At 39.9% G+C, this 27,534-nt stretch overlaps 1 protein-coding gene and 1 long non-coding RNA gene across 2 annotated transcripts in view; one reads left to right on the top strand and one right to left on the bottom strand.

Annotated features, from left to right (window-relative positions):
• Positions 1-2,703, bottom strand: part of TBCA (tubulin folding cofactor A) — a 28,928-nt gene extending 26,225 nt beyond the window's left edge. The window contains exon 1 of the mRNA XM_062612356.1: positions 2,562-2,703. Within this exon, the coding sequence (XP_062468340.1) occupies positions 2,562-2,698 (137 nt within the window). The 5' untranslated portion in view covers positions 2,699-2,703. The remainder of the gene's footprint in view (positions 1-2,561) is intronic.
• On the top strand, positions 1,210-26,547 carry LOC134160398 (uncharacterized). The gene is made up of 3 exons (XR_009963541.1): positions 1,210-1,304; positions 13,334-13,424; positions 26,474-26,547. It is a non-coding gene; the product is annotated as an uncharacterized LOC134160398 (long non-coding RNA).
• The last annotated feature ends 987 nt before the right edge of the window (positions 26,548-27,534 follow it).

Below are 27,534 nucleotides of genomic sequence, written 5' to 3'. Positions count from 1 at the left end.
ATACTGTAACTTATTAAGCATCATTTTTAAGAGGCTGCAGACTTTGTATTAGGCCTACAAAATAGTTCTCAGGAATAGTCAGACATTGCCTGAACTTGTGTTGGCCAGCCTGGACAGGTCTTTTTTACTTCTTTAACTGTAACCACTGTTATGACCAGGTAACAATTACCTGATTTGTTTTATTGTTTGCTCAGCTTTGTACAGTTAGGCAGTATAACACTATTGTCTTGATTTTTGTTACTAACAGAAATGAGCTCTAACTTAGAATTTTAAAAAGCAGCATAAAAGATCAAATCTTATGAGAGCAGAAGCATGAGATGACAGGAGAGCCCTTAAACACACAGGCACAGGAAGATGCCGAAATGCCCCAGTGCTATAAACAGTTCATCAATAGTCAAATATTGGTCAAAGAAGTGCAATTCTGAGACATGGTTAAAACCAGTTTTAGGATAACAAAACTATTCAATGCATGTAAAGCACACTATATGCAGTCAATTCAGCTACAAAGTGGAGTACGAACCAATGAAGGAGAACTAAGATGTGCACTTTTTAACATGCATTTCTAAATGCAGACTCAAAAGTACAAACCAATCAACATCATACTCCTCTCAACAAAGGATCTGGGATGCTGATGACTTGCTTGAATTTGTCTCCTCCCCACTACCAAACTGAGCCAGTGGCCTTAGGACCCAGAGACCCAGCAAAAAAATCTAATACATCAGGGGAAATGTGCTATTAGGAACAAAGTAGAGACATTAGAAACCTTGTATATATTAATTTTGCCTGTATTTATTTGAACTGTGCTAGTGTCATTGTAGCTGTACTAATATCCATCAGGAATATTAGTAACTTACTCTGTAACTTGGATGCAACAGACTTGTAACAAAACCAAAGCCAGCAGCCATGGACATCTGCAAATCAAGTGAACAAACAGAAGAGCCACACCAACCAGTAAACTGCTCATGCAGGACAACAAACGCTATTAAGTTTTAACCTCTTGTTCTCGGCTCTCTCAGATTCACTTAAGCTGCAGAAACAGAGAAATGAAGAAAAAGAACATGCAAGCACAACAGACAGTGGCAGACACTGAGCTAGATTCCCATGCAGTTATTTGCACAACCAGACTTGGCATCACTAGGTCACTTCCAGGTCCAAGGGGACATGGCCACAGGGAACAGGAACCCCACTTGAAAATGCAGACCTGCACCAGCTCTGCTGGGGTCTTCCCATAGTTGTTCATTACCTAGTAAGACTTCCCAGTCACTGTTTCCTAATCTACAAATATGAGGAAAAATCTTATTTGGGTAACTTTTGTGGTGATTTGTCATTAAGTAATGGCCATCTGAAGTGCTGTTCAGTATTACCACATAGTTCTCTCACTAAAACTGTCAAACAGCATCAATAAGACAGTTGTGAAACTTCCACAAACTACAAAAATAAAATTGTGTCTTATTAGATACAACAGCTTTCTCAAAAGTTTCTAGCCAAAAAAAGCTATACTTCTAGCTAACAAAAAGAATACACAGACTGAAACAGGACCTTACAATCATATAATCAGTTTCTTGCTTATGGCAGTACTTGAGAACTGCTCCCCATTGGGAGCCTAGGAACAAAAAGTGCTTGTGTCTTGAGTAAAGAGAGTGATAAATCTGTACCCACTTTACTCTTCAAGTCCAGCCTTTCAAAGCTAATCGGGTACTAGAAAGTGGGTCCATCTTACTGTTACTAACTGAAAGTAGATAGGCCATAATACAACAATGTATGAAACTGGACTATTTAACATCCTGACACAGCACACATACTAATTTTCTGGCCTGAGCCAGAGCAGTCCTTATAGGGTGTAGCCTTAATAAATCCCACTGTGACCAAATATTTCAAGTCAAAGCCTTGTGTTTACAGTGACAGTAAAAGGGATTCAGAGAGATAAAACTGCAACTTTTTTTTTTTTAAATTAAGACTGTGTTAAAACTAGGCAAAGCCGAGACTCAGGGGATGAATTTACCATCATTTTTGCAGTATTAGGTTTCAAATTAGAAACAACCCGTTTAACAGTTATTTGGTATGTGAGTAAGACTTCATGCCTCGGCAAGGTGTCCAGCGAGACTGCCCCGTACACTAACGGGTATGACGGCGTGGGTCCCCTTGGCCCTCAAAATCATTACTGAAACAGAACAATATCCCCGTTTAACTGTCGTCTCGGGAAAGAAAGGTTCCCGACGGCGGGGAGCGAAAAGAGAGAAGCCGTCAGCCATGGCACAACTGATGCCAGAGCAGCCGTCCGGCACACCCCGCAGCCCCACCCCACCGCCCCCAATCCCGGTCCCTGCCGCAGGCACGGCCGGCTATGCTCGAAGTCCCGCCGGCAGAGCCCCGCGGCAAGGCCCGCACCCCGCCCGAGGCGGCGGGGGCCGCCGGTAAAGCCCTCGGCAGAGCCAGGCCCGAGCCCTCCCTCTTCTCGTCCCCTCGGGATCTCCCACAACCGCTCCCCACGGCCAAGGCGCGCGTCTCCACGGGGCGATGGCCCCGGCGCCCTCCCCCGCGGCGGGCGGGCGCGCACCCACCGCCTCACAACGCCGATCTTGATCCTGATCTGCTTCAAGCGCGGGTCAGCCATGGCACTGCTGGCGACGAGCGGCGCAGGAGCGGAAGGCTCGGAGAACAAGACGCTGCGCCGTGACTGCGCACTTGACCCGCGCATGCGCCAAGGCGGCAGCTTGAGCGGCATCACCGGCGGCGGGGGCGGTGCTACGCACTTACCGCTCTTGCGCCGCCTCCTCCGGCTCACTGGAGGCGTCGCCATGGCGACGTTCCGCGCCGTTCCGCGCCGGGTGTGGCCGGGCCGGGCCGGGCCGGGCCGGGCCGGGCCGGGCCGGGCGGCTGTGTGTCGGTTGCTGTTTGCTCACCGAGCACCCGCAAGAGAAGTGTGATTCCGCACGCGTTATTCGGAGGCGGTGTGACTAGTGCCACGGTGGTGCCAGGGAGCGCGGCGTGACCTTTAGATCCAGCTCCCAACCCGTGGTGATGTGGTTAGCATAGCTAATACCATGTTGTGGGACGAGCAGCCATTCTCTGAGGACAACCGGATCACGTATTTGTCCCTCTCCCCTCATTATGAGGCCCTGAATGTCCTGTGCACTAAGCAGACAAAGGAAACGGATTTCTTCTTCCCCTTCCTACCAGCCTCGGTTCCTGGGCATGAGGCCGATTACTCCTGTCCTTACTGTCCTTGAAGGTCCCAGGCACACAGCCTGGTGGTGTTGATGACCCTGACACAGAACAAGGATGGTAACAGCACCAGAGCACTGTCTGTAAAATCAGACACAAGTCCTAACGGGGAATATGGACCAGAACTGCTGCTGGACAGGGAGTGAGACTAGGACCTGCCCAGGACACCTCCACTGTGTCTTCTGCTTCCTCCAAAGAATGAAGGAGTGACTCGTATTCTTTTGTATGATTTGAGTCTAGGTTATGATTGTCATGTTGATACAGCAAACCAGTTATTAAGAATTGACCCAGTTCTCAGAGGGTCCAGGTGAAATTGTAAGTTAAATTGTGTTACAAAATTCTGTACTATGCTACTTATAAACCTTACTACACTGATTCTGCTTGTAGAAACCTTGTGCCATCCCAATCATAAATTCTGTGCTATAATAACCTTTAAATCCTTTAAAGCTTTAATTGTAACTACAACTTAGTACTGTCATCATTCTGCCAAGGTTCTCTAGAAGAACCTATCTGTCCCTTTAGTGTCAAGGGACTGATTGATAGAAGCAAATAAAGAGGCATCATTATCACTGACAGCTCAGCTCCAGACTTATAGCTGTCTCAAAGCTCAAGAGGTATTTTCCTTCACAATTGTACTTAGCTGAGGCTAACCATTAAAAACCAAAACAAAACAAAACCCCTTGGGTCTGTGTTTGAAAAAAACTTCCTTATAATGAGCATTTAAGTTGATAAGAAAGAAAAAATAGCTTAAACAAATAAATAAAGTTAAAAACAGTGGAGTACAATTCAGGAAGGTCTGTGGAGGCCTTTGTTTTTCCCACATCCTTTTGTCCTGTGTTAGCCACTTGCCCTGGCTCTTGACACTGCCAGTGACCAACATCTCTTGAGAAAACCTCTCTCCAAGGGAGGATGTCATGTTGCTTTTGATGACATGACAGTTACAGTTCGTCAGCCAACAGCCATGGGAGTGCAGCTGGCACCTTTGGGTCCTGTTCAGACATGGCATAGAGAGAGCCAAGATTGCTCAAGTCTGCGGGGTTGTGTCTTATCTGCAGAGAAGAACAAATGTGATCCCTGTGACAGAACACAAGTCAGGGACCTGCAAGCTGTGCCAGCCCCAACACAGCCTTAGCTCAGCAGGTTGTCTCTGCAGGGAGACACAGGTCCCAACATCAACAGCCTACATAACCCTGTGAACAGCTATGACCTGGAGGCAAGTTCACAGATGTATTATGTATTTGATGTGCAAACCTGCCATTTCCCATGCAGGAGGAGGAGGAAGGAAAGCAGCATCCTGGCAGGCACAAGGGAAAATGCATCACCTTACTTTGACGGAAATTCAGATCTTTTTACTCTAGCTTTAGAAAGCTGTATTGAATCATGCTGGGGTTGAAGCTGTTCTCTAAACAACCCCAAGGCAGTGCGATTACACTACATACCCTTTGAAAATACAGACTGCTGCAAGGAAAGCTGCATTACCACTGTGCACCTATACATCAATTATTTTTTCAAAAATAGTCTTTGATGTCATTTCTATACCTGACATAGTTGTTCCATAAGTGAGAAGGCTAACAACAAATAACAGTACAAAAATAAAAATTGCCTAGAAGCAACAGTATTAAGAAAAGTAACTAATGTTTCCAAGTGCTACAATGTTTTATCTCTAGCCCTGAAGCATTAACTTGCATCACTGGCAGTCTTTAGGCACAGCTACTGTATCTTAGAAGTAGAATACAATTATTTTCCTCCAGCTAATTCCGATAACAGCTGATAATATACCAAAACTTAGTTAATATTTAAGCATATATGATGATAAATTGAAAAAAGTGTGAATGGTGGATGCTGAAGTATACATCTAAAAAGTGTTTGAAAGCATGATCTACTTCGTTTGCACTAATACATGTTTGTATTAGTACCTGAAAAGTATAAATTAACACTTCAGTAATTTTATTTCAAAGGGTCTGTATACCTGAATATCAAGGAAAATATGTATATTGTTTTCCAGGACAGTCGTTCCTTTTTTAATTAAAGTATTATTTTTTATTCCCAACTCCCCCCCCAACCCCCCACCCCACCCCACACCCCCACCCCCACCCCCGGACTCCTTTGAAACAATTTTTAGCTTAGGCAGTCGTAGATATGTTTCTATTTAAATTAGTAACATCACACCAGAGTTGAATACACTCCATTATGAAGATTATGAATCCTATTCTATCTTTTACATGGTACAGAAACTGTTGATTTTTCAAGGAATTTGGCATTGTTCTGCTTGTGTTGCATCTGGTTCAAGGTTTCTCATAAGATCTGTTGACTCAGTAATTATGTGCACACTGTTGCATAGAGGCAGGTGCCTAAACCTAATTTGCCAATGGTCTAGCTATGCAGATAGATGGAACAAGTAATTCTGTACGTGGCACCTTATGCGTATCATTACATATTCTCCTGTATTGCTCCTTCCAAGCACATTACATGTAAAGCTGCAGCTGCTGTGATCAGCACTGCTGATATGCAGTGTCATCTGGTCATATCAGCTTTCACTTGGCTCCAAATAAGGAATATTTCCAAAGCAGTCTGTTACATGATTTTCACAAATTTAGTTGTGCGGGTGTAATTGTCACTGCCAATATACTATGCCTTCTGCCTAAAAAATCTAGCTAAATCTTATTTATTTCTTCTGGATAAGAGCACATTTAGTGTTTACTGATCATTCCCATTTCACTTAAGAATAAAGGACTGGAAGCAGCTAATCTGCTTGATGAGCTCAGATCTCTGCCTACATAAACAACTGGTGTTTAATAGGTGTTTAATAGAAAATGTTCACAGTGCACCTAATTCGCATGCAAGGAAGCATGCCAGGCTGCAAAGCCCTGCCTACAACTCATAACATTCTCTGTGAAAGACAGCTTAAAAAGTTAATGCTGCATATATGCTTTGTCACAAGAAACGAGTGGACAGACTCAAAAGCATTACAGTATACCACAAGTCCCTGTAATATTAGCAATTCCCAGTTAATATGCCTGTAAATTAAAGGCTACCCTTACCGCCAGGGGTGGAGCATTCACAACCTCCCTGGGCAACCCATTCCAGTGCCTCACCACCCTTACAGGAAAGAACTTCTTCCTTATATCCAATTTAAACTTTCTCTGTTTAAGTTTTAACCCATTACCCCTTGTCCTATCACTACAGTCCCTAATGAAGAGTCCCTCCCCAGCATCCCTATAGGCCCCCTTCAGATACTGGAAGGCTGCTATGAGGTGTCCATGCAGCCTTCTCTTCTCCAGGCTGAACAGCCCCACTTTCTCAGCCTGTCTTCATACAGGAGGTGCTCCAGTCCCCTGATCAACCCTGTGGCTCTCCTCTGGACTTGTTCCAACAGTTTCATGCCCTTTTTATGTTGAGGACACCGGAACTCTACACAATACTCCATGTAAGGTCCATGAGAGCAGAGTAGAGGGGCAGGATCACCTCCTTCGACCTGCTGGTCACGCTCCTTTTGATGCAGCCCAGGACACAGTTGGCTTTCTGGTCTGCAAGCACACACTGCAGCCGGCTCATGTTAAGTTTCTCATCTACCAACACCCCCAAGTCCTTCTCTGCAGGGCTGCTCTGAATCTCTTCTCTGCCCAACCTGTAGCTGTGCCTGGGATTGCCCCAACCCAGGTGTAGGACCTTGCACTTGTCATGGTTAAACTTCATGAGGTTGGCATCAGCCCACCTCACAAGCGTGTCGAGGTCCCTCTGGATGGCATTCCTTCCCTCCAGGGTATCAACCGAACCACACAGCTTGGTGTCATCGGCAAACTTGCTGAGGGCGCACTCAATCCCACTGTCCATGTCAACAACAAAGATGTTGAACAAGTCCGGTCCCAACACCAATCCCCGAGGGACACCACTCGTTACTGGTCTCCAGCTGGACATTGAGCCATTGACCACAACTCTTTGCGTGCGGCCATGCAGCCAGTTCTTTATCCACGGAGTGGTCCATCCATCAAATTGATGTCTCTCCAATTTAGAGATAAGGATGTTGTGTGGGACAGTGTCAAATGCTTTGCACAAGTCCAGGTAGATGACATCAACTGCTCTACCCCTGTCCATCAGTTCTGTAGCATCATCATAGAAAGCCACCAATTTGGTCAGGCAGGATTTTCCCTTAGTGAAGTCGTGCTGGCTGTCACCAAGCACCGTGTTGTTTTTCATGCGCCTTAGCATGTCTTCCAGGAGAATCTGCTCCAAGATTTTGCCAGGGATGGAGGTGAGACTGACTGTTCTGTAGTTCTGTGAGTCATCAATTTTCCCCTTCTTGAAAATGGGGGTTATATTTCCCTTTTTCCAGTAGTTGGAAATATGATTTGATAAATACAATTTGATTTTGAATAAAAGTTAATGGTGTCATCTTTTTTCTTCTTTTTTTTTTTTAATATATATATACATTCAGTAGATAAAAATAACCTCTGTTAATTGTCCAGCACAAAGCTAGGCTCTGTTTAAGTACACAAGAATAAATTTCTCTGGTTGTGACCGTACAGCATAGTCTCAGTACTCCTTGTAATGTAGACCTCTTGACACACTTTCAGGTGATCATCCCCTGTCAAAGTGATCTTCCACAAATATCCCTCTGAAATACTTAGAGAGTTTCTCAACACCACAAGTACAAGCAAGCAGGACAAGCCATGGGATGGGACAAGCATAAAATGGGTTGCTGCTTCAGAATTTGCAAGATACCTGCTGAAAATGGTGATCAATGGGAGCTGTGTTTTGTTCCAGGAGAGGCTCAATTATGTTGGGAAGCTAGGCTGGGTGGGAAGGAAACATCAGGTAAAAGCTGAAGAGAGTCAGAAGCAAAGTCTGTTCCTGTTTGTACCTTCTCCTGACACTACAGGATGGATTCTGATTTTATCTATGCTTTTGTAAAAAGGGAGTAGCCCACTGGGATGTGGTGGCATGAAATCAGAAGGAAACCTACTCATCTTCAGCAAAGTTATAGTGACAGTACAATTTACCCTGGGTAGAGAAGGCAGCAATGGTGATTCCTCAAATATGACACTACTGGGGAGCACAGGTTACAAACCAGCTCTCTCATACAGTTTTCAGGGTTAAACTGTGTCTATAATAAAAGCTAAGCTACAATTCAAACGTTTTTAGCTAACTCAAGGCTTTTTTAAAAGCAGTTTTTCCTAGCTCAGGCCAACCAAAGTACAAAGAGCTGAAAGTAGTGAGAGAAAAGGGATTTATGTGCATGCATCAAAAGGAGAATATATTCCTTTGCAAATTTCCATGGGTTCCCTATATACAAATGAAGAGATATGTGATGTAACAATTCATTGTTCTGACACACATTACAATGATGATGTGCAGTTTTTAATGCATGGTGTTACATTAAGCTTAGCTCATGGTCTAACACCGTGTAACATAAATTTTTGTGAAGGGAGTAACATAACATGATACTGTCTCTTAAAAGACACACATGATTTTTTCAGATCACCTACTTTTTATCCATGAATACCCAATCCAAAAATCAAGGTGGCAGATGAAAGTGGAGTGAATGAGTATCTGCAAACCAGAGTATTTATCTTATGTAGTTTTGCTCATTGCTACCTGTAGTCAATGACTCCGGTCGATTTTTATGTTGTAATGCATGAGCAAAGTTGATGGACATATTTTTTTGTCACCCCCAGTTAGATTTTATTCAGGGTCAATCAAGGGAGACCTGACAGCTGTTAAGACTGTAAAACACACTGAGAATCCTCACAAGTGTTTATTTCCCAATAGAGACAAGAGCTTTGATTATGAACCTGTCACAAACCTTATTTTAGCTGCTCTCTTTTTGTCCTACCTTTGAGGCAGATTTTCTGGTTTAATTGATAGCTTATTTTAAAATAAAAATATCCATGTATGTGATTCTTATTGGAATTAAATAAAATTAATTATTGATTTGTCAATAACTGGATATAATAAAATCTCTAATGGAATATCAAATTAAAATCTGAAGTTTAAAGAAGGCACAGAATAAAGCTGCAAGTGATCAATCCTTTTGGAAAAGAAATTAAAAAAAGGTAGTTTTTACATATTTATATGTACTTATACACTTGCTTATTTATCTTGCCTGCAAGTCATTAGAAAGATTCAGGTTTTTCAAAGAATTTTTATACAAAAGACTTGAAATGAATCTTCAATGACTGCTGGATTTCTGAGTTATTAATTTTTAACTGAATCCTTTCTGAGGTACAATGCAAAGGAAAACCATCAAGCTCATGGACATCAACTGACATCTCTGTGGGTTTGACTGATCACATGTTTCAGTGCAAAGTTTAAACACCAGCAAAGGGAATTCCTCATTTTTTGGCCACATCTGAAAACTGCAATTTTTACCAGTGACTGAACACCCAGGACAATACTCTCCAACGAAGAAACAGTCTTTGCCAGTGCTCAACAGACAGGAACGTGTTGGTAGTACACAAAAGTAGAGGACTGCAAAATAGCTGGCACCAGATAGACAGATATTGCTAATATCCCTTATGGTACTGAATGTGGTCTTCTGAAAGCTCCTCATGAGCCAGTAAAAAAGGAAAATAGTACTCTAGTCTGTAGCATCAAGATGAAGCAGTATTTAGAAAGTCTAAGGGAGAGCAAAAAGTGTGCTTTTAATAGGACAGCAATCTTTATTAACAGAGATAAACACATTGCCATATAGCTCGACACTGTAAAGCAACTGGCACGAAATTACGCCACGTTGTGATTAAAGTTAAGCACTGTACAGTATCAGTTTAACACATTTTAAATAGTTTGGAAATTGGTGTGTTGTAATTGGATAATTATCATAATGTAGGAGGTTCTGCTGAGTTCTTGCAGGAATCTGTTCACCAGGTCTAAGCTATTTGATGTATTTATTAATTACTGGAGAGGAAGTATAAAATAATTGCTAGTAAAGCCTGCTGCTGGCACAAATGTTGTTGACATTGTAAGTAATAAGAACAGATTAGTTCTGTAAAGCAATTTGGATTGCTGGGTAAAATAAACTAATTCAAAATACATAATTTCAATGCTGGAAAATCAGGTTCATACATGCAGGAGACAAGAATATAAGTCAGACTTACGGAGTGGAAAACTGTGACTTAGAAACTAGTAACCACGGAAAGGGACTGCTGGGTTGAATGGCTAACCAGTTGAACATGAGCCCAGTTGCAAATACCATGGCTGACAGAAAGCAGCTATCATCCATTAATATACTGACATATTGGTATTATGTAAAAGTATTAGTATCTAGAAATGTCAAGAGTGAGACTTCGGCTGTAATCACATACCCAGTTCCACACTTTAAAATAGGAAAAAAGCTTTAATTAAAAAGATGACTCTTCTCGCCCAACTCAACTCTCTTGTAATCCTAGAGACGTTTAAAGTTTTCAGGCACTACATTTCCATCACTGGCCATGGACAAAATTCCTGTAGGCATGCAAAGAAACATCTTGGTGCTGACCACACACAGCATGCCACATCTGTGACTAGTTTAGAAATCCCAGCAAGGCTTTTTGCCACTTCATCATCTTTGAAGTGATTATTTGTTGAAGGAGGTGATCCTGCCCCTCTACTTTGCTCTTGTGAGACCTCACTTGAAGTACTGGTAGATTCTGGTGTCCTCAACATAAAAAGGACATGGAACTGTTGGAACAAGTCCAGAGGAGGGCCACAAGGGTGATGAGGGGACTGGAGCACCTCCTGTATGAAGACAGGCTGAGAAAGTTGGGGCTGTTCAGCCTGGAGAAGAGAAGGCTGTATGGAGCCTTCCAGTATCTGAAGGGGGCCTATAGGGATGCTGGGGAGGGACTCTTCATTAGGGACTGTAGTGATAGGACAAGGGGTAATGGGTTAAAACTTACACAGGAGAAGTTTGATTGGATATAAGGAAGAAGTTCTTTACTGTAAGGGTGATGAGGCACTGAAATGAGTTGCCCAGGGAGGTTGTGAATGCTCCATCCCTGGCAGTGTTCAAGGCCAGGTTGGACAGAGCCTTGGTGAGATGGTTTAGTGTGAGGTGTCACTGCCCACGGCAGGGTTGTTGGAACTGTATGATCTTAGGGTCCTTTCCACCCCAAACCGTTCTACGATTCTATGATTCTATTTGCTGTTTTTTTCTAGTCTATAGCTGAATTAAACTTGCTCTGAATTTAAAAGAGTATGGGACAGTGCACAGTTTTTCCTGGTAGGGAACCATCTGCAGTGGAGTATATAAAAATATTAGGCATGGAAAAATCACTTTTTCTCCAGTTAGTGCTGCTTCATGTTTGCTATAATAATTCCATTTGACTGAAGTAGAGAGAGAAAGAATAACAATGCATCTGAGTAGTTCGGTCACCTCCCAGTGAAAAACATTCAGATGGAAAATGTAAAACCTCAGCAGGTGGATTAGGGAAGGCTCCCATCTCAGAAAGCTGCCACCTACCTGCCCATAATGACTCTCTTAGGAGAACTTCCTTGGCAGAAGAGAGAATTCAAGCAAGGTAAAAGCTCAAACCACTGACCTACTGGGTGAAGCAGCGACACCAGTGCATTTAGGCTTTTAAAGAGAAGATGTAGCTGTCTAAATCTGTTAGAGAGTTCAGGCAGGGCATCCTGAGTATAAGGAAGCACCTGAAAGTACATCAGATAAGCACTGAAAGGCCAGATTTGAGATAAAGGTATGGGTTTCACACAGGTACGTTTTGTAGTGCCCTGCTTAGATTCTAGTTGGAGAGATGTGATGACCCAGTGACTGTAATGGCAGCCCAGGCACTCAGTATTGTTGCTGGGAATTTCTAGAAATGCACAGAAGTTAGACTAAACATATATGCTTCTATTTAGTTAAAAAATCAAGCAAAATCAAATTAATTTTAAAAAGCCCCACCTGAAAACATATATAAAACACTGATAATCTCTGTAAAAGCTTAGGTTTTCTCAGCATTATTGCAGTATATTAGAAAGATTCTCCTACTCAGTTGATCAAGGAAATCTTCTTGGGGAATTAGTAGGAAAATGCTAAATCTTTAAGGTCAGGATAGACTTTATTAAATTAATTCTTATGTCTTTGAATCCAGATATTTATTACTTTTTCTGCCATTACTGTGATGCTGATACTGGCTTTTGCGTTTTTTCGAATGTTTCACTGTACAGAAAAATCTCAGTTTTCTTTGATGTTTGATTTAGCTGAACGGCAGGTATAGCAAATATTTTTGTAATTTAATTAGCATTGCTCATGCAAAACTCAGAAATAGATTGAAGGCTGAAAACTCAGGATTGTTTTCTCTTCTCATCTATGAATAGAAATGTGGAAAAGATTACATAGACAAAACCCTAATGGTGAGGGGTCAGATTTCCAAAGATATTTTGGTGCCTGGAGATGGAGACAGATGACCACTGGGATTTTGAAAATCCCTCCTACAGATTAAATGTCTAGCTCCTATTGACTTCAGGGGAAATGAGGCACTAGCCCCTATAGGCACTTCCGATAATCTCACTAGCCATTTATCTGCATGTTAGACACCTATGTATTAGCTCCTGGAGACAGAAAATAATCTCTTAATTCACTAAATAATGTAATCACTTCATTTATTTCGAAGTCTGGCTAGTTTTAAATACATTTCCCTTTTATAAGGAAAAAAATTGATGTGGTTAAATACAATTAATTAAACCAGTTTAGTGTATTTAAGTAGATTTTTAGTTTCAACCCCAATGCATTTTGATACAAACCCCAAACAAAATCATCATTTAGGAAAGAAAAATTTTTTGCTGCTTTCTGAAATAATATGAACGTAAAACATAAGCATCTGAACAAATTACAATAATTTATATGTTAAAATAAAAAAGATAGTGAAATGTATCAAATATACATTGCAAATATGGTTTCAAATCAGCTTGTGTTCATTATTATGCCTAATAAGTCAGTTAGAAGTTTATTACCAAACACATATGCAAGGCAAAAATAAAATCAGCTATTTAAATCAAGGGTTTTTCTCATTGTTTTTAATCCTGATTAAAATTGGAAGTTTAAATTACTATGAGCAGGTAAAGACTAACACGGATCTGTAAGATACAGTCCTGTGAAACAGTCACAATCTTTTAAATCTGTCCTTTCCAGAACAACAAGAAATGTTGCACCTTGTTCTCCTGTTTATTGACATGGACCTACAAAGATATCTGTGCCTTAATCAGTGCAAACATAACACTATGTAAGTGACCTGTTCTCTGAGTTTATGACTACTCAGCTCTGTTGTCAGCATATCACAGGTAACATTTGCCCATAATAACCTGTAATATTCAGAGCTTATTTTATTGTGTATAAGACTGACTTCCCAAGAAACAGCTGGACCCTTTGAGTGTTTGGATTTAGTTCCTTGATTTCAGAACCCTTGACACATTCCTCCTATTTTTACCTGGCAAATAAACCAAAACACTCTGCTATTAGAAAAGTGAACATACCCAAATCTTGTACCATCCAGCTGAAAAGGGCACATACATGATGCATCAACGACGCTAAGCTGCGTGGTGCAGTTGACACACCTGAGGGATGGGTTACCCAGAGGGACTTGGACAGGCTTGAGAGGTGGGCCAGTGCAAACCTCATGAGACTCAACAGGGCCAAGTGCAGGGTCCTGCACCTGGGTCAGTGCAACCACTGGTACCAATGGACTGGGGAATTAAGGGATTGAGGGTACCTCAGAGAAGAACTTGGGGTTACTGGTGGATAAAAGGCTGGACATGAGCTGGCAGTATGTGCTCACAGCCCAGAAGGCCAATCATATCTTGGGCTGCACCCAAAGAAGCATGGCCAGCAGGGAGGGAGGTGATTCTGACCCTCTGCTCTGGTGAGACCCCACCTGGATACTGCAGCCAGCTCTGGAGTCCTCAGCACAGGGCAGGCATGGACCTGATGGAGAGGGTCCAGAGGAGAGCCACAAAAATGATCAGAGGGCTGGAGCACCTCTCCTGTGAGGAAAGGCTGAGAGAGTTGGGGTTGTTCAGCAGGAAGAAGCTAAGATACGGGTAGATCCTACTGTGGCTTTTCAGTTCTTAAAAGGGGCCTGTAAGGAAGATACGGAGAGACTTTTTAGCAGGACTTGTTTCGATAGGACAGAGGGGTGATGGTTTTAAAGTAAAAGAGGGGAGATGCAGGCTGGATGTGAGGAAGAAATTAAATTCAATGAGGGTGGTAAAATAGCGGCACAGGTTGCCCAGAGAGGTGGTGGCTGCACCATCCGTAGAGGCATTCAAGGCCAGGTGGATGTGGTTCTGGGCAACCTGATCTAGTTCAAGATGTCCCTGCTCACTGCAGGGGTTTGGACTAGACGACCTTTGGAGGTCCCTTCCAGCACCAACTATTCTATAATTCTGTATTAATCCTATGCTCTACAAATGTTTTGCTTGAAATATGCAGGGAATGAAGTAGATTAATTCATAACGCAGAGTAGTTGATAAAAAATAATATCCTCTTCTTTTCACTGACACTCAGGCCAAAACTTTTTATCTCTCTGTTTTCTAAATCTTGTTGCATCTTGCTGAGGAAGCTGAGAAGTGTGGGGGTGGACAGGGAGCTAAATTTTCTCATTGAGTGCATGAATAACAACACTTATGTGCATAAATTTTTTCCTCCACTTGGAAAATTGCCTCCTACTGCATTTCTTTGAGGCTGGAAGAATAACCTTTATACATCAAAGGGTTATAAAAGGCCTAAAGTAAACATTTAATGGTATGGAAACAATAATGTGACATCATTCAGGTAAATACAGCTTTATGCTGTGCAGCTTGTTTTACAGTAATGGTGTTACTTAGTCATTTATTCATGGTGTGAGGAGCTGAAGGGGAGGAAGTAAAAAAAACACACAAACAAACCAATCCCAAACCAAACAAAGCCAAATAGGTACACTTAGGGGAACTGCATTGTCTCTGAAAATTGAACAGTAAGTTAGGTTTTACTATACAAACTAGAGATGACAACATTTGCTTGCCTTGATCTCCTCTATACAAGCTCTAGTTACATGTATAAATGCATGAGTGTTTATTTACCATAAACCATTTTATTAGAACCAGTATCTGGCATTTTCTAATTTGTTTTATTTAATGATGAAATCCTTTATCAGCCCCCTTTGCCTTCCAGCAATCCCTGTTACTTCTGCACAGGGGAGCCTGTGGGCCATATGAAAGTCCTTCTGGCATTCTTTCTGTGTTAATAGAAGAGCAAGAGGGACCTTGAAGCTGTCCTCACTGGCCATGGCTATCCATGAGGATATCCATAACCAGCAAAGAGCTGCTGGGTTCTTGGCATCTTTCATTAAATCTCATTTAATTTGGTGTTGTGTTACCACAAAAGTGAAGGTGGGAGAGCACAGGGAGGCCTAGACAAATTCCTGAGAATCCAAAGTATCTGAAGGAAGAAAGGGAGGACTCTGTCCCTCACACAAACACAGGGCAAAGCAAAGCTTAAGCTTCAATTCCTCTTCATTGCCCGGCAGCCCCCAGCATATTGAAAATAAGGTCCTCTTCTCCTAGGAAGAACTGTTCATGCATTGCCAGTCTTTCCCAAGGTTTCTTGCAAGCAGGTTTCTGTACTCCTGGCCTGCCACTGGACTCGATGAGAGTTGGGTCACATCACTGTAGTGATGTTGGGATGAGAGATGAGCTAGCTCAGAGAAACAGATAGACCTGTGCCTCTTGGGGCTTCCCTGTGGGCTCTTGGGGGTCTTTAGTGTTACTGCTGCTATGCCATACTGTATGTACTGAGGGAAGATCTTTCCTCCCTCAGCTCCTAGGCACAGCCTGTAGGATGTGGCACAAATGGAACATAATGGTTTCTCTCTCATTTTAAGATAAGAGAGCTACAACTCAAATTTTCTCTCCCTTGTCTTTCTGGAGAGCTTATATGTTAAGAGCACTTGTATAAAGTTGCTGGAATATGAAGTATGTATTATTTATTATTCTCAGGCTTGCAACAGTTTGACAGAAGACAAGAGGAGATGACATTTGAAGGGAATATAGGGAAGAGAAAAGGTACATTAAAAGATCATGAGGAACACTTTGTCAGCTAGTTCCTGCCTGTACACTGCCTTGATTAGATGAAATGTGTGTGTACATTTATTCCATACCAGAAATAAGTGATGATGATACATAAAGGTTTTACAAGTACACCTTGGAGATAAATTAACTACTCAGAGTTGGAAATGTGAGCAATGATATAAAGTGTGTGCTTTGCTGTCACCTGTTTTGTGTCTTCCACTTGTGTTTCATAGAGGCTGGTTATTGAAATGCTTTGAAAGTTTTTGACAGCATTTGGTTTGGAATTTTTTACCCCTCCAACTGCCCAGCAGAATATGTTAACAAGCATGTGTTCAGCCAAAAGTGGAATCATGTCAATGTCTCACCTGGCTCATAAAAGCTCCCTACCACAGAATAATTGTCTTAAGACTTTTATTAATATTATGCTCCCTTTGGAAAGAATTTGAAAGAGGGGAAGCACCTGCTGCAGATCATAAGTATAATTTCTTTTGAAAGTATGGGATTCCTCATCTGTTCCATTTTGTGGATCCCCAAGCGGCTAGGTGTCTTTAGGTGAGGGCTCCTTGCAAAAAGAGGGGAAAAAAGAAATCACTTTGGTAAAGCTTAAGAGGTAACGGCAGGCAGGCTCCTGGGGACAGATCCTTCTTTGGAGTAAATTGCTATAGCTCTCCTGGAGTTATGACAATTCAGACCAACAAAGAGCTCCCCTTTGAGCTCTATACTTGTCCTTTTGGGAATTAGACTAGACCATTTCAACACATTTATTGGAGGAGATGTGCAATCTTTGCTTCTATTTATGAAGTGTAAAAAGAGGCAATCTCTTCAAATTGTGGGAGTTTATCTTGAAGTTTATATGATATTCTTTCATAAATTGCTGTTGTAGCAAGAAATTGAAGCCATTTATCAGCAGGTATTGGAGATGTTACAATGATGCATTATTATACATTTAGCTACCAATATTTAGCTATCAATATGATGCATTTGTCATCAATAACTAGCCAATACTACCAATGATTTATCAGGAGAAGTTAGATGAAAATACTCTGATGTATCATTAGAGAGACAGAGTGTCTGGAATGAAAGAATACAGTATCATTTATATTTCTTGTGCTACTGTGTCCCAAAATTGCATCACTACAGACCAGGGAGGGGGGTTAGAGTGTGTCTTGCCTTTACAAGCAGGTGGTTTTGCCTCCTTGCGCAGAAGTCTGCACAGCTCTGAGCCCTGAAAAACATCCAGGTGACAAATTTTGGCATAGACGTCTGCAGATGAAGAAATTCACAATCTAACTTAAAAAAAATGCAATTTGAGAATAAACAGCCTATTTTATTAGTTCACTCAACATGAACTAAGTGCTGCAGGTTTGCACTTTGAAGCTTTTGTTTGTTTTTACCAAACGATTTTCAAAAATATCAATGACCATAAAAGCAAGTTAGTACAGAAAATAGCACTCCAAATCCTGAGTAAAAAACACAGGATGGGAAGAGGTGCCCAAACAGATGTCTGAGTATGTTGGATAAACTGGACTTATGAAGGTTGCCAGTCATCTGAATAGTCGTTTCTCTCTCAAGTCAGTGGTGATCCAGCGGAGATGCAACGTCATAGAATCACAGAATAGTTTGAGCTGGATGGACTTTTAAAAGTCATCTAGTCCAGCCTCTCTACAATGAATAGGGACATCAACTAGATCAGGGTGCTGTCAGCCCTGACCAACCTGACCTTAAATGTTTCCAGGGATGGGTCTTTACCCTTCCAAATCCTTTTCCACATTTTTCATGGCATTTCAGCTCATGGGTGAATCGGAAGCTATTCAAGGGTAGCTAGCTATCCATGAGTTTATTATAATTTTGTATCTGAATATTAGATAGCAAAATATAGGCAGCCATGGGGTGAAGTTGCAAATAGCATTCCTGAGCTATGGAAATAAACCCTTCAGTTTAGCAAGGACAGTCATAGGAAGAAATAGCAAGTAAAGTCTCAACACTGTGTACAAACACTGAGACTGCAAGAGGTTTTGAAGCAGTTGGTCCATCTGTGGCTCACTAAAAGGAGTAAAACCATTCTTATTCACATTAATGATTGTCCCTAATAGTAATTCAGAAAGCAGCCACTCAGAGAGATCACACATGGCCATGATTCCCAGAACAGCAACTCTGAAACATTTTTTTTCTATAACATATTTTCAACTAATTGTGTTGAGGAGCAGAGAAAGTGTTTTCACTAAGCTTGACCAGAGTCCTCCAATGTCCCAAGGTCTCTGAGTGCCTCACAGCTTTATTAATGAACAACATATTGACAACAACTTTATGTGGGGATGAAAGCTGTTCAGATACACAAGTCTCAAAAAAGTCTATGAAAACCTCAGGATGACCTAACAAAACTGGCTGAATAAGCAACGTGAAAGTTGATGAAATAAACCATCAAAGTATAAGAAGGAAGCATCTTTGTATGTATCTCAGAGAAGTTCCAAACTCAAAAATGGCTGTGCTTACAGAAGCAGGCAAGGTGTTTGGATGTATGGTAATAAGGCAAAAAAAAAAAAAAAAAAAAAAAAGTCATAATATTTTATGGCTTTATAAATACCTCATCTGGAATACTATGTTCATTTCCACTCACTGGATCTAAAAGGGATGTTTGCAGAATTAGGCTATGTCTGTACACCCCCAAACAAAAGAGAAGGCGGCAGCCCACAGTACTCCCCATCAAGGTCCACCTATCTATGTTGGGGTACCTGTAATGTTAAAAGGACAATTCATATGCAAACATATGTGAACCTGGGGTACAGAAAACTGGATCAGGGACAGCAGCTGATTTTTTTGCCCAGTCCAAGCAAAATGATGCTGCTATGCTAGGATGTGTAGCAGTAGGACTGGCTGAGCACCCTGAGTTCACCACACTGAAGGTATGATGGGCTGCAGCTGAATCTCACCATGTGCCCTTATCAAACTCCAACCTTTTATCCAAACAATGGAAAGGTGAAGCAGGCTGGACTTGAGCTCAAAGTTGGACATGGGATCAACATGCAGTATTGGAATGGCCCCAGAAAACCTGGAGAATAGAAATCATTAGAAGGGAATAGGTATGCTTTAATGGACACTTTAATAGAAATTTGGAAACATGGAAAAATACACATGCAGAGGAAGTCTCACGGGATTTGGATTTCTTCTCTATGAAAAAGTATGCCAATAATAGAGGATATGATAAAAATATTTAACATAACAAATCGCCTGTAGAAGACACTTTTCTCTCTTACAATACAAGTGCTACAGGACAGTGGAACAAGAAGAAAGCAGATTCAAAATGGTGAAAGTTTGTTTTCACGTAGCAATTAGCCTAACAGTCCAAGTCACTGGATATCATGAAAGCAAGAATAGCAGTATTCAGAGGAAGAGTTACCCTCTGCCGTGTAAAACTGAATGTTATGTGTTAATGCCAAAGAGTTTCAAAAGAGATGTTAAAGATTGAATTTTGAGTGTTAAGCTAGTCTCCAGGGACCCAGAGTTAATCTATGAATGACTTTCATGTGAGACACATGAGCCCACTTATTTCTCCTGTTCATATGCCCTTCTGAAGCAGACATTATGGAGAGAGACCCTGGCCTAGACTGATGTTCATGATGATAATAATTGCAATGTTTGTCTCCTAGTTTAAAATGATGTTTATTTAAAACATTGGAAAGGAATTCTGGTGCTAATTTAGAAACAAAGGAAAAATTGTGGTAGCTGAACATTATCAGTCCTGAAGGAAAGTGATTAGAAGGAGGTTTAATGATGATTTATTATGTGTTCTTGCTAAGTGCCAATATTTAGTGCAACACCAGTTCACTGTGGAGACTAGAGGTCCAATCCTTTAAACATTTCTTCAGGCAAAGAAACTCTTCGTGCCACTGGGGACTGATCCTACAGATGAATATTATCAGATGTGGCTAAAAAAACCTCACATAACATTTTATGTTGACCTGACACTTGGTAGAGGAACATTTTGATGAAATGGCAAAGATCATACTTTTCATGCTGGGTTAAAAATGCCAGGAATCAGAAACAAAATTAAAGAACTGCAATCAATGCCATAAAGTATACTCTGGGAGCATACTGAGGCTTTTCTGCGCTTGCATCTTGGGCTCTCATTAAAAGAAAGTACAGGGAACAGTGGTGACATGGATTTGTGGTACAATCAGGGTGCAAACCTATGAAGTGTCCACAGGTCTCAGCAGCCTAGGCAGCACTGTCAACTTTCCACTGATGATCAAACCTCAGATACTAAATGGATGCTTTCAACCATGGAGGAAGCTGTGAGCCAAGATGAAGGTCACCATCCACTTGGTGTTAACAAAGCAAAATGAATTCAGTTTGACATTCTCTCACAATAGCCTTGTTTTTGAGTTAAGAAAAAGATTGACATTATTTTAAGAGAACGTTTGGTCAGATTAAATTGGTTTTAGAGTAATTGGAAAATCACTAATGAATAGGAAGAGGCAAAAAACAACAACAGACCCTCAGAGACCTGCATGCTAGTATTTAGTTAGAAAAATTTAAATCAGTAATGAATAATTCAGGTTTGCAGCATGCATCTCTAAAAGATATACTAAACCATCACACTCTACTATCAGAATCCTTTTCTGTTAAAAGGCAAATTGAAATAATGTCTGCATTCTGGTTTTTAAAATAACATTGTCCCAAATACTTACAGAGACACAGGTGCTATTTGGGATTTTTTTAACAGATTATGTTCCACTGTTTTCTGTATTTCGAAAGCACAAAAAATACTTGGCTAAATTCTGTCATGGAGAGTAACTGTACCATCCTAGAGCACAGCTATATCACTACCTTCTCCTTTTCTCACAGAGTAGGATAACCATTCATGTGAACTGTAGCATCTGAATCAACTACACACCATTGATATAAATGGAGTTCAGGCAGCTTTAAATCTGTGTTGTGTAAAATTAATGACTTTCTACTTTTAAGATTTTCTTCCCCTCTCCCTTAGTCCAGAAGAGGATACACATTCAATTTTAGTAAAATAATCTTTTGGTACATCTACAGGGACCATTTCTGATATAGAATTAAATTGTGGTGCAGGCAGAATCTTTATTACATTTACATGACCCCATAAAGATAACTTTAATAGTTCCCCACAGAGCAAAACCCTCCTTAATTTTGTTAATTATTTTCCCCCAGTTATGCTTAGCTATGTCTTCTAATTCAGTATTGATCTTGATACTGAGGTCTGTCAAATACTTAGCAATCTATTTAAATCCCCATTGGGGAAAAAGGTTTGAGGGACAGATTTTAGACAGAGCTGATGCTTTAGAGTTGTACCAATAATTCTAACCAGAAATCCTTATTTTCTGTCTACCTTTCTTTTAATATGCTGGTAAATGAATGCATATTATGTTACAGAAATAAGAATTAGTCATGACTTCTGTCTAGACCTTCTAAAATGACTTCTTACAAGTTGACTCCTGAGTCTATATCTGGTGGTAAAGGTGACAAACTTCAAAGCCCCCCAAAAGAGCAAGTCACAAGGGAGGACCCATCCCACTTCATTTGGCATTATTGGCCCCCAGATACACTTCTGAGCTCTTATTGCTCCCAGGAGCACCCAGTGACAAGATGTTTCCCACTAGCATTGTCCCCCTCCAGTGAAGCCATGCCAACCCAATAGGTTGTTGCAGGGCTGTTGGTATTTCCTTCCCTTGTTAATTCTAGTTTAAAGCCCTCTTGCTCAGTCCCACCATCCTACACGCAAAGATGTGCTTTCTCCATCAGGACAGGTGGATCATGTCAGGCCCAAGTCCTGTCATGCCATACCAATCTGGGATGCTTTTTTCAGGTCTTTAATCCTACAATTAAATGAACTGTTCAAGCTCATGTATCCATACATTTTTTAAACCTGGAACATCAGTAATATGGAGACTGTATTCATATGATCCTTACCTACTTTACACCAAGCCTTCCTCATATATGAGACAACACAGCAGCTTGGTAGTGTTTATAATAAATTATCTATATTGTGCTGATTTATTCCCCTTTAAATTGTCCAGAGAGAAATCTCCTCACATTTTTAAAGCTGGGATGTTTGTGATTTTCAAAGTGCAAATGTATTGTGCAGAAAGTAAAAAGTCATCTACCAGTTAGCAGCAGAACAGAATTAAATATGAGATTGGCATTTCCTACACAGATTCAATTTTGCTATTTGTTCTTCATCTTCTGTTGAATGAGTATATCTAATATTGAAAGAGGGAAAAAAAGGAGCAATGTCCTCAAAACAATAGATTAAGCTAGTCTGTCTCTTTCTTAACTCACAGGGAACAAGTATTCAGGGAAAGGGAAAAATAGATATCATAGATTATATATTACTGAGGAGCAGGAATCAAAGGAACTCAAGAGGAAGCAAGTGATTAATCTATATTTTACATTAAAAAACAATATGACCCTGGCATTAGCAAGTATGAAAAGCTATGGCTACTACTGATTCCTTCCTGTATAATGACTACTGTTGGTTTTGAATAAGAGGACAAAAGTCACTTTCTAAGTGCTAAAGGAATTACCATTGGCATGGGTTTACATTGGAGGATTGGTATCCAAACACTGATGTGACACAAGTAAAGCCGGTGGGACAACCTTCATGTGAGGTCAGTTGCAGAGCAGACGTTGGGAAGGTAAGTTTTCACAAAGGAGTTGTAATGAAGCTTAAATCTGAAGCAAAAGTGCCATAATTGGAACACCACCCACAGTCCATTATAAAATTCCACACCCCATGATTATATATTATGCAAAAATTCGTGTTAACTTCAAGTACATGTAAATATTGCTTCCCACCTGAAATTCCTTCTTCTTCCTGTGTGTTTAGAAAAATGGAAATTTTATATGTGAGAAGTACAGAGAATGTTACTGTGACTATATAGTAAAATAATAATTTTTTGCAGCTTCTGTAAGTAGAGTGAAACTGCATGCACAACAATGGAGAAAATATTCCCAAGGGAAATCTAAACATCTCTTTTTACAAGAAGTAAAGTATTTTTACCATTTGCGTTTGCTGTTAAGTCAGTACCCTTACATGCACACACATCTTACCATCATGTTCTGAACAATTTAGGAAAAACATTTTGCCTATAATTGCACACCAGTGCAGCACTTCCCCCCTTACTTGAATTGTGTAAGCAACCAACTTCTAGTAGCACTTTTCTCCTTTTCATTCAAGACAACAGATATTGAAATAAAGAAAAATAGCAGCAGCTGACAGTTTTAATTTAACACACAAGTCATTAAATGAACAAAAAATGGGCTTCCCACACTTGAACTCTACCATTGCATCACTCATAGTCCACTTGAGCCTATGTAGCTACAGAAATCAGAGAGAAGACTCAGGTGAATGGACTTACACATGTTCCTAAGCAGGGTTGAAACACCCCTGAAAGTGTGTTTTTCTGGAGTTGTGTATAAGTGTCACAAAATCCTTCTTTCTCACAGATATCTATCTTTTTAGGAAAATGTGATTAAATTCATTACTAATGATCTGGGAACATAAACAGAGCATTACTGCACATCTTTATAAAGCAAAAGCAGGCCTAGATTAGAATTCTCTAACTAATTGCTTCCCCAGTTCCATTGTGACAAACTGGCCATACAGCAGATCTGCTTCCAAACTGCTGCCCATGTGATGTTTTTCATGGAAAGACATCAGAAAGGACTGCCTGATTACTCCACAAAGTGCTATCTTTGATGAACTTTAACTGGCATTGGATAATTAACTTTTCTGTTTTCTAATGCATCTCTGCAGCCAATTTGGTTTAGCTGTATTGAATACTTTGTTGTTTCCTTTGTAAAAAGAGGGTAACAACATTTACTTACAACATGTACTTACCTATTCAGCCTTCCGGGCAGCTTAAATTACGCTTACTTAGAGAAACAATCCAGAATGTAGCTACCTTTTTATTTATTTTTTTTTAAACTGAGATGATGAAGGGATGATACTATCATCTTTGACTGTAAAAGAAGCAGTGCCAAAAGATATAGCTTAACAGCATCTACAAAGTTCCATAGAAATTGAGGTTATTTATATCCCATGGGAAGGTGCAGTGATTTTATTACATATTACATACTTGGCAGAATTTTTTTTACATACCAGTTGAAACTTCAAAAAATGGCCATAGGAATGACAGTATACCTGTTTTGATTACAAAGTCTTGCTTAGGAGAGTTTACTTCTGCACTCCTTGGTATGAGGAAAGCTTGGAGACATAGGAGTGGCATTAGAGGAAGTAACATGGCATGCATGCAGACAGACAGACTTCTTCAAAAGGATGGCATGCCTATGCAGGCAGCAGGGGAGCTTTTGAACTTGTGCTGTTTACCTAATTCATGGTTTCTAGTGCAGAAATATTTATTGGGCCTCCAAGAACAGATCGTTTGGGTCATTAGTATTCTAGGAACCAGGATGAAGTCACAGTCAAGGAAATCATGCAAAAAACTAGTCAAGTATTTCTCTAGTATCTTGTATGTTCTTTCTACAGATGTTTTTAAGATCATCATGCTTGGTTGTAATCAATGCAATTTACAGCAACTCTTTCCAGTTTATGTACTTGCTCAATAACTTTCCCGCATTTATATAAATATCACACTTTTCATTGGTACTGCACACACAAACCAGACTCCCTAAAAAGGCCTTGGTATAATGGAAATCCAGACATAATGAGCAAATTCAATCATGCTGATGTTCCCATCATGAAAAGAGAAGTGATGTCCTTTTTGTTATGCTGTTACCAAGCTGTTGCTGGTCTTTTAGACTTCAAGATCAGTTAGGACCTTTGCTCAAGAGTAGTCTCACTGATTTTAGTAGAATTACCTCAGAGTAAGGAAAAATAAGAATCAAGATGTTAGTATCTGAAGTTATGCCTGATGAGCAAATGACACTTAAGATGTGTGTTGCATTCAAAAATGGAAAAATACTTTTAGCCAGTTTATATGCAGGCAAAAGTGAAGCAGTTGCAGGGATTTGGTGATGCACCACATTAGCTGATGAATAATGCTGTTTCCCAGCTTTCAGAAACGAGGGATGCTTCACTTTTACATATGAATAATATGGTGCCAGAATATATTTCTGAAGGATATATTTCCCACTCAATGTCTGTCACATTTTATGCAGTGTGAAATCTATATAAACACTTTATGTTCACTATTGCTTGGTGTTTCTATTCATGTTAGTACAATGCACATTCTGGATATGGAAGAGATTTTCTCCAGGAATTATGTATAGATACCAACATTAGTTGAACCAGCTGTATAGTAAATAGCTTTTATTTTATAACTTTGTTTATACACAGTAATTTTTATTACCTCCCCTTTTATTTTTATTTATCTTTGAATAAAATTGCGGTTACTTTAAAGTGAAAAATTAAACTGTTAAATATTAAAGTTTCATAAAAAAACTTTATGAAATTCAACAAACCCCAAATTACTGTTACATGTACTGTTACTAATTTCCACATTGGTACAGACCTAATCAAATAATCTGGTCATCGAACATCCAGAACACTATGAATAATAAATCAGCTTAAGCAAATAAAAGATCCAAGGACAAGACTAATCCTAATAAATAATAGATGTGAGCTTTCGTTAGAAGTCAGATTCTGGGGGAATTTTACTGAAAATGTCAAGAAAGAAGAGTGCTTCCTGTTCATGAATGATACAGGCTATTAAGCAAAAATGTTAAAATATACTCATTGAAGTCTATATTATAAAGAGAGGTATAGTTATAGTAAAGAACAATTAATGTTTATTAGTGACCAGTGGAATTGTATTTAGATAAATAGTTCATTGTGCTTGTGTGAAGAGATTTTTTTCTCCTTGTTGGCTGGGTTTTTAATTTTCACTAGTCCCAGATAGCTTGATCCTATTTGTATGGTGGTGGCTGAGGTTATTGTAACAGGTTTCTACTGATTATAAGTAGGAGCTGAGCTGGAACTGAAAGTGTGCTCACTGATTGATTGCCTGTCTGCAGGCAGTGGACAGAATCTGTGTTTCTTTTCAAGTTCAGAAAGATTCACAAAACAAATCTAAAAGGTCTAATTTTTCCAATTAACACTGTAGAAGAAGAGTCTACTTTTTCTGAATTAATTAAAATACTGTAATAATGCAGTTTTAAACTAAGTAACTTAAAATTAATGTCAAATTCTAATCTTGCCTTTATTGGTGCAAATTTAAAAGCATTTCTTTTGTGTCTGTAGAGTTACTTTATTCAGAGAAGATGAGTTCACAAGCAGAACCAGAGAAGGTAAAGGCAAAATACATCATAGGAAGGTACAGTACAAATTGTGTCGTTAATTCTAAATTCTATATTCCACATCAGAAAAACTGAAAACCTTATTTGTTTCTTTTTTCCTCTAATAACTTTTGCTGTATCTAACAGTAGCATGTATTGCACTAAATAGCAATTTTGCACATGCCATGGGCCTGATTCCAATATTACAGATACCTAACATTGGAGTGCAAAAGCAGGCTTTGGATGTGTTGAATTCAGCATATCCAAAACAAAGATAGAACAAAAAGAAACCTATTAAAAGCTCCAGCCTAACTTCTACTCTAACTTAAATAATTCTATTTAAAAAAAAACAACAACAAAATAACATCTTGAGACTAACTGTTCTTTCTTTGTTTTTATTAAATACGGTGGTTTTAATTCAGCATGAGATGCCGATAGGTGTTTCTTCAGGGGGAAATTAATTTGGTGCATGACAGCAATTCCTAGAATTCTGTGAAATAGATCTAGGAAAAAAATACTGCGAGAGGAAGCATGGTGAAAATCTGTATTAAAAAAATGCGTAATGACTGTGCATGAAAACAGAACATTTACTCAGTTTCAAATATCACTTTGTTTTTAAACTGGGATCAATTACTTCAAATAATTTCCCTTTTGCACATTCCACTTAGGTAAAATTTTACATTTAAAATAAAAGAAGGGAAAGCCCCCTGGTTGCTAAGTTTAGTGGAAATCCCAGCTTCAGTGGAATCACTGCTAGACCAGGTTTCATGCTAGACCATTTATTTCTATATTCAAGTAAAAATTCTCTGAAATGTTTTGGAGCCTTTGACTTAAGACTGCTGAACAAGGCCAGTCAGATTTCTGGCTTTTCATTAAAGAAAACACAAAAAATCCCTGAAATGTTAAAGTAATGGCTTGATGTTTCTCTGTATGAGGCCATACTTGAATGTATAAAATTTATTCTGATATTGTACTAAACCAGTTCTGACCAACTAAAGAAAGTTGCAGTTTATGTTTCTCTGTAAC

Source organism: Pezoporus occidentalis, unplaced genomic scaffold (assembly GCF_034315485.1).
Source record: "Pezoporus occidentalis ecotype Australia unplaced genomic scaffold, CSIRO_AGI_Poc_V1 ctg16, whole genome shotgun sequence".
Lineage (NCBI taxonomy): Eukaryota > Metazoa > Chordata > Aves > Psittaciformes > Psittacidae > Pezoporus > Pezoporus occidentalis.
This window is presented reverse-complemented; position numbering and strand designations above follow the sequence as displayed.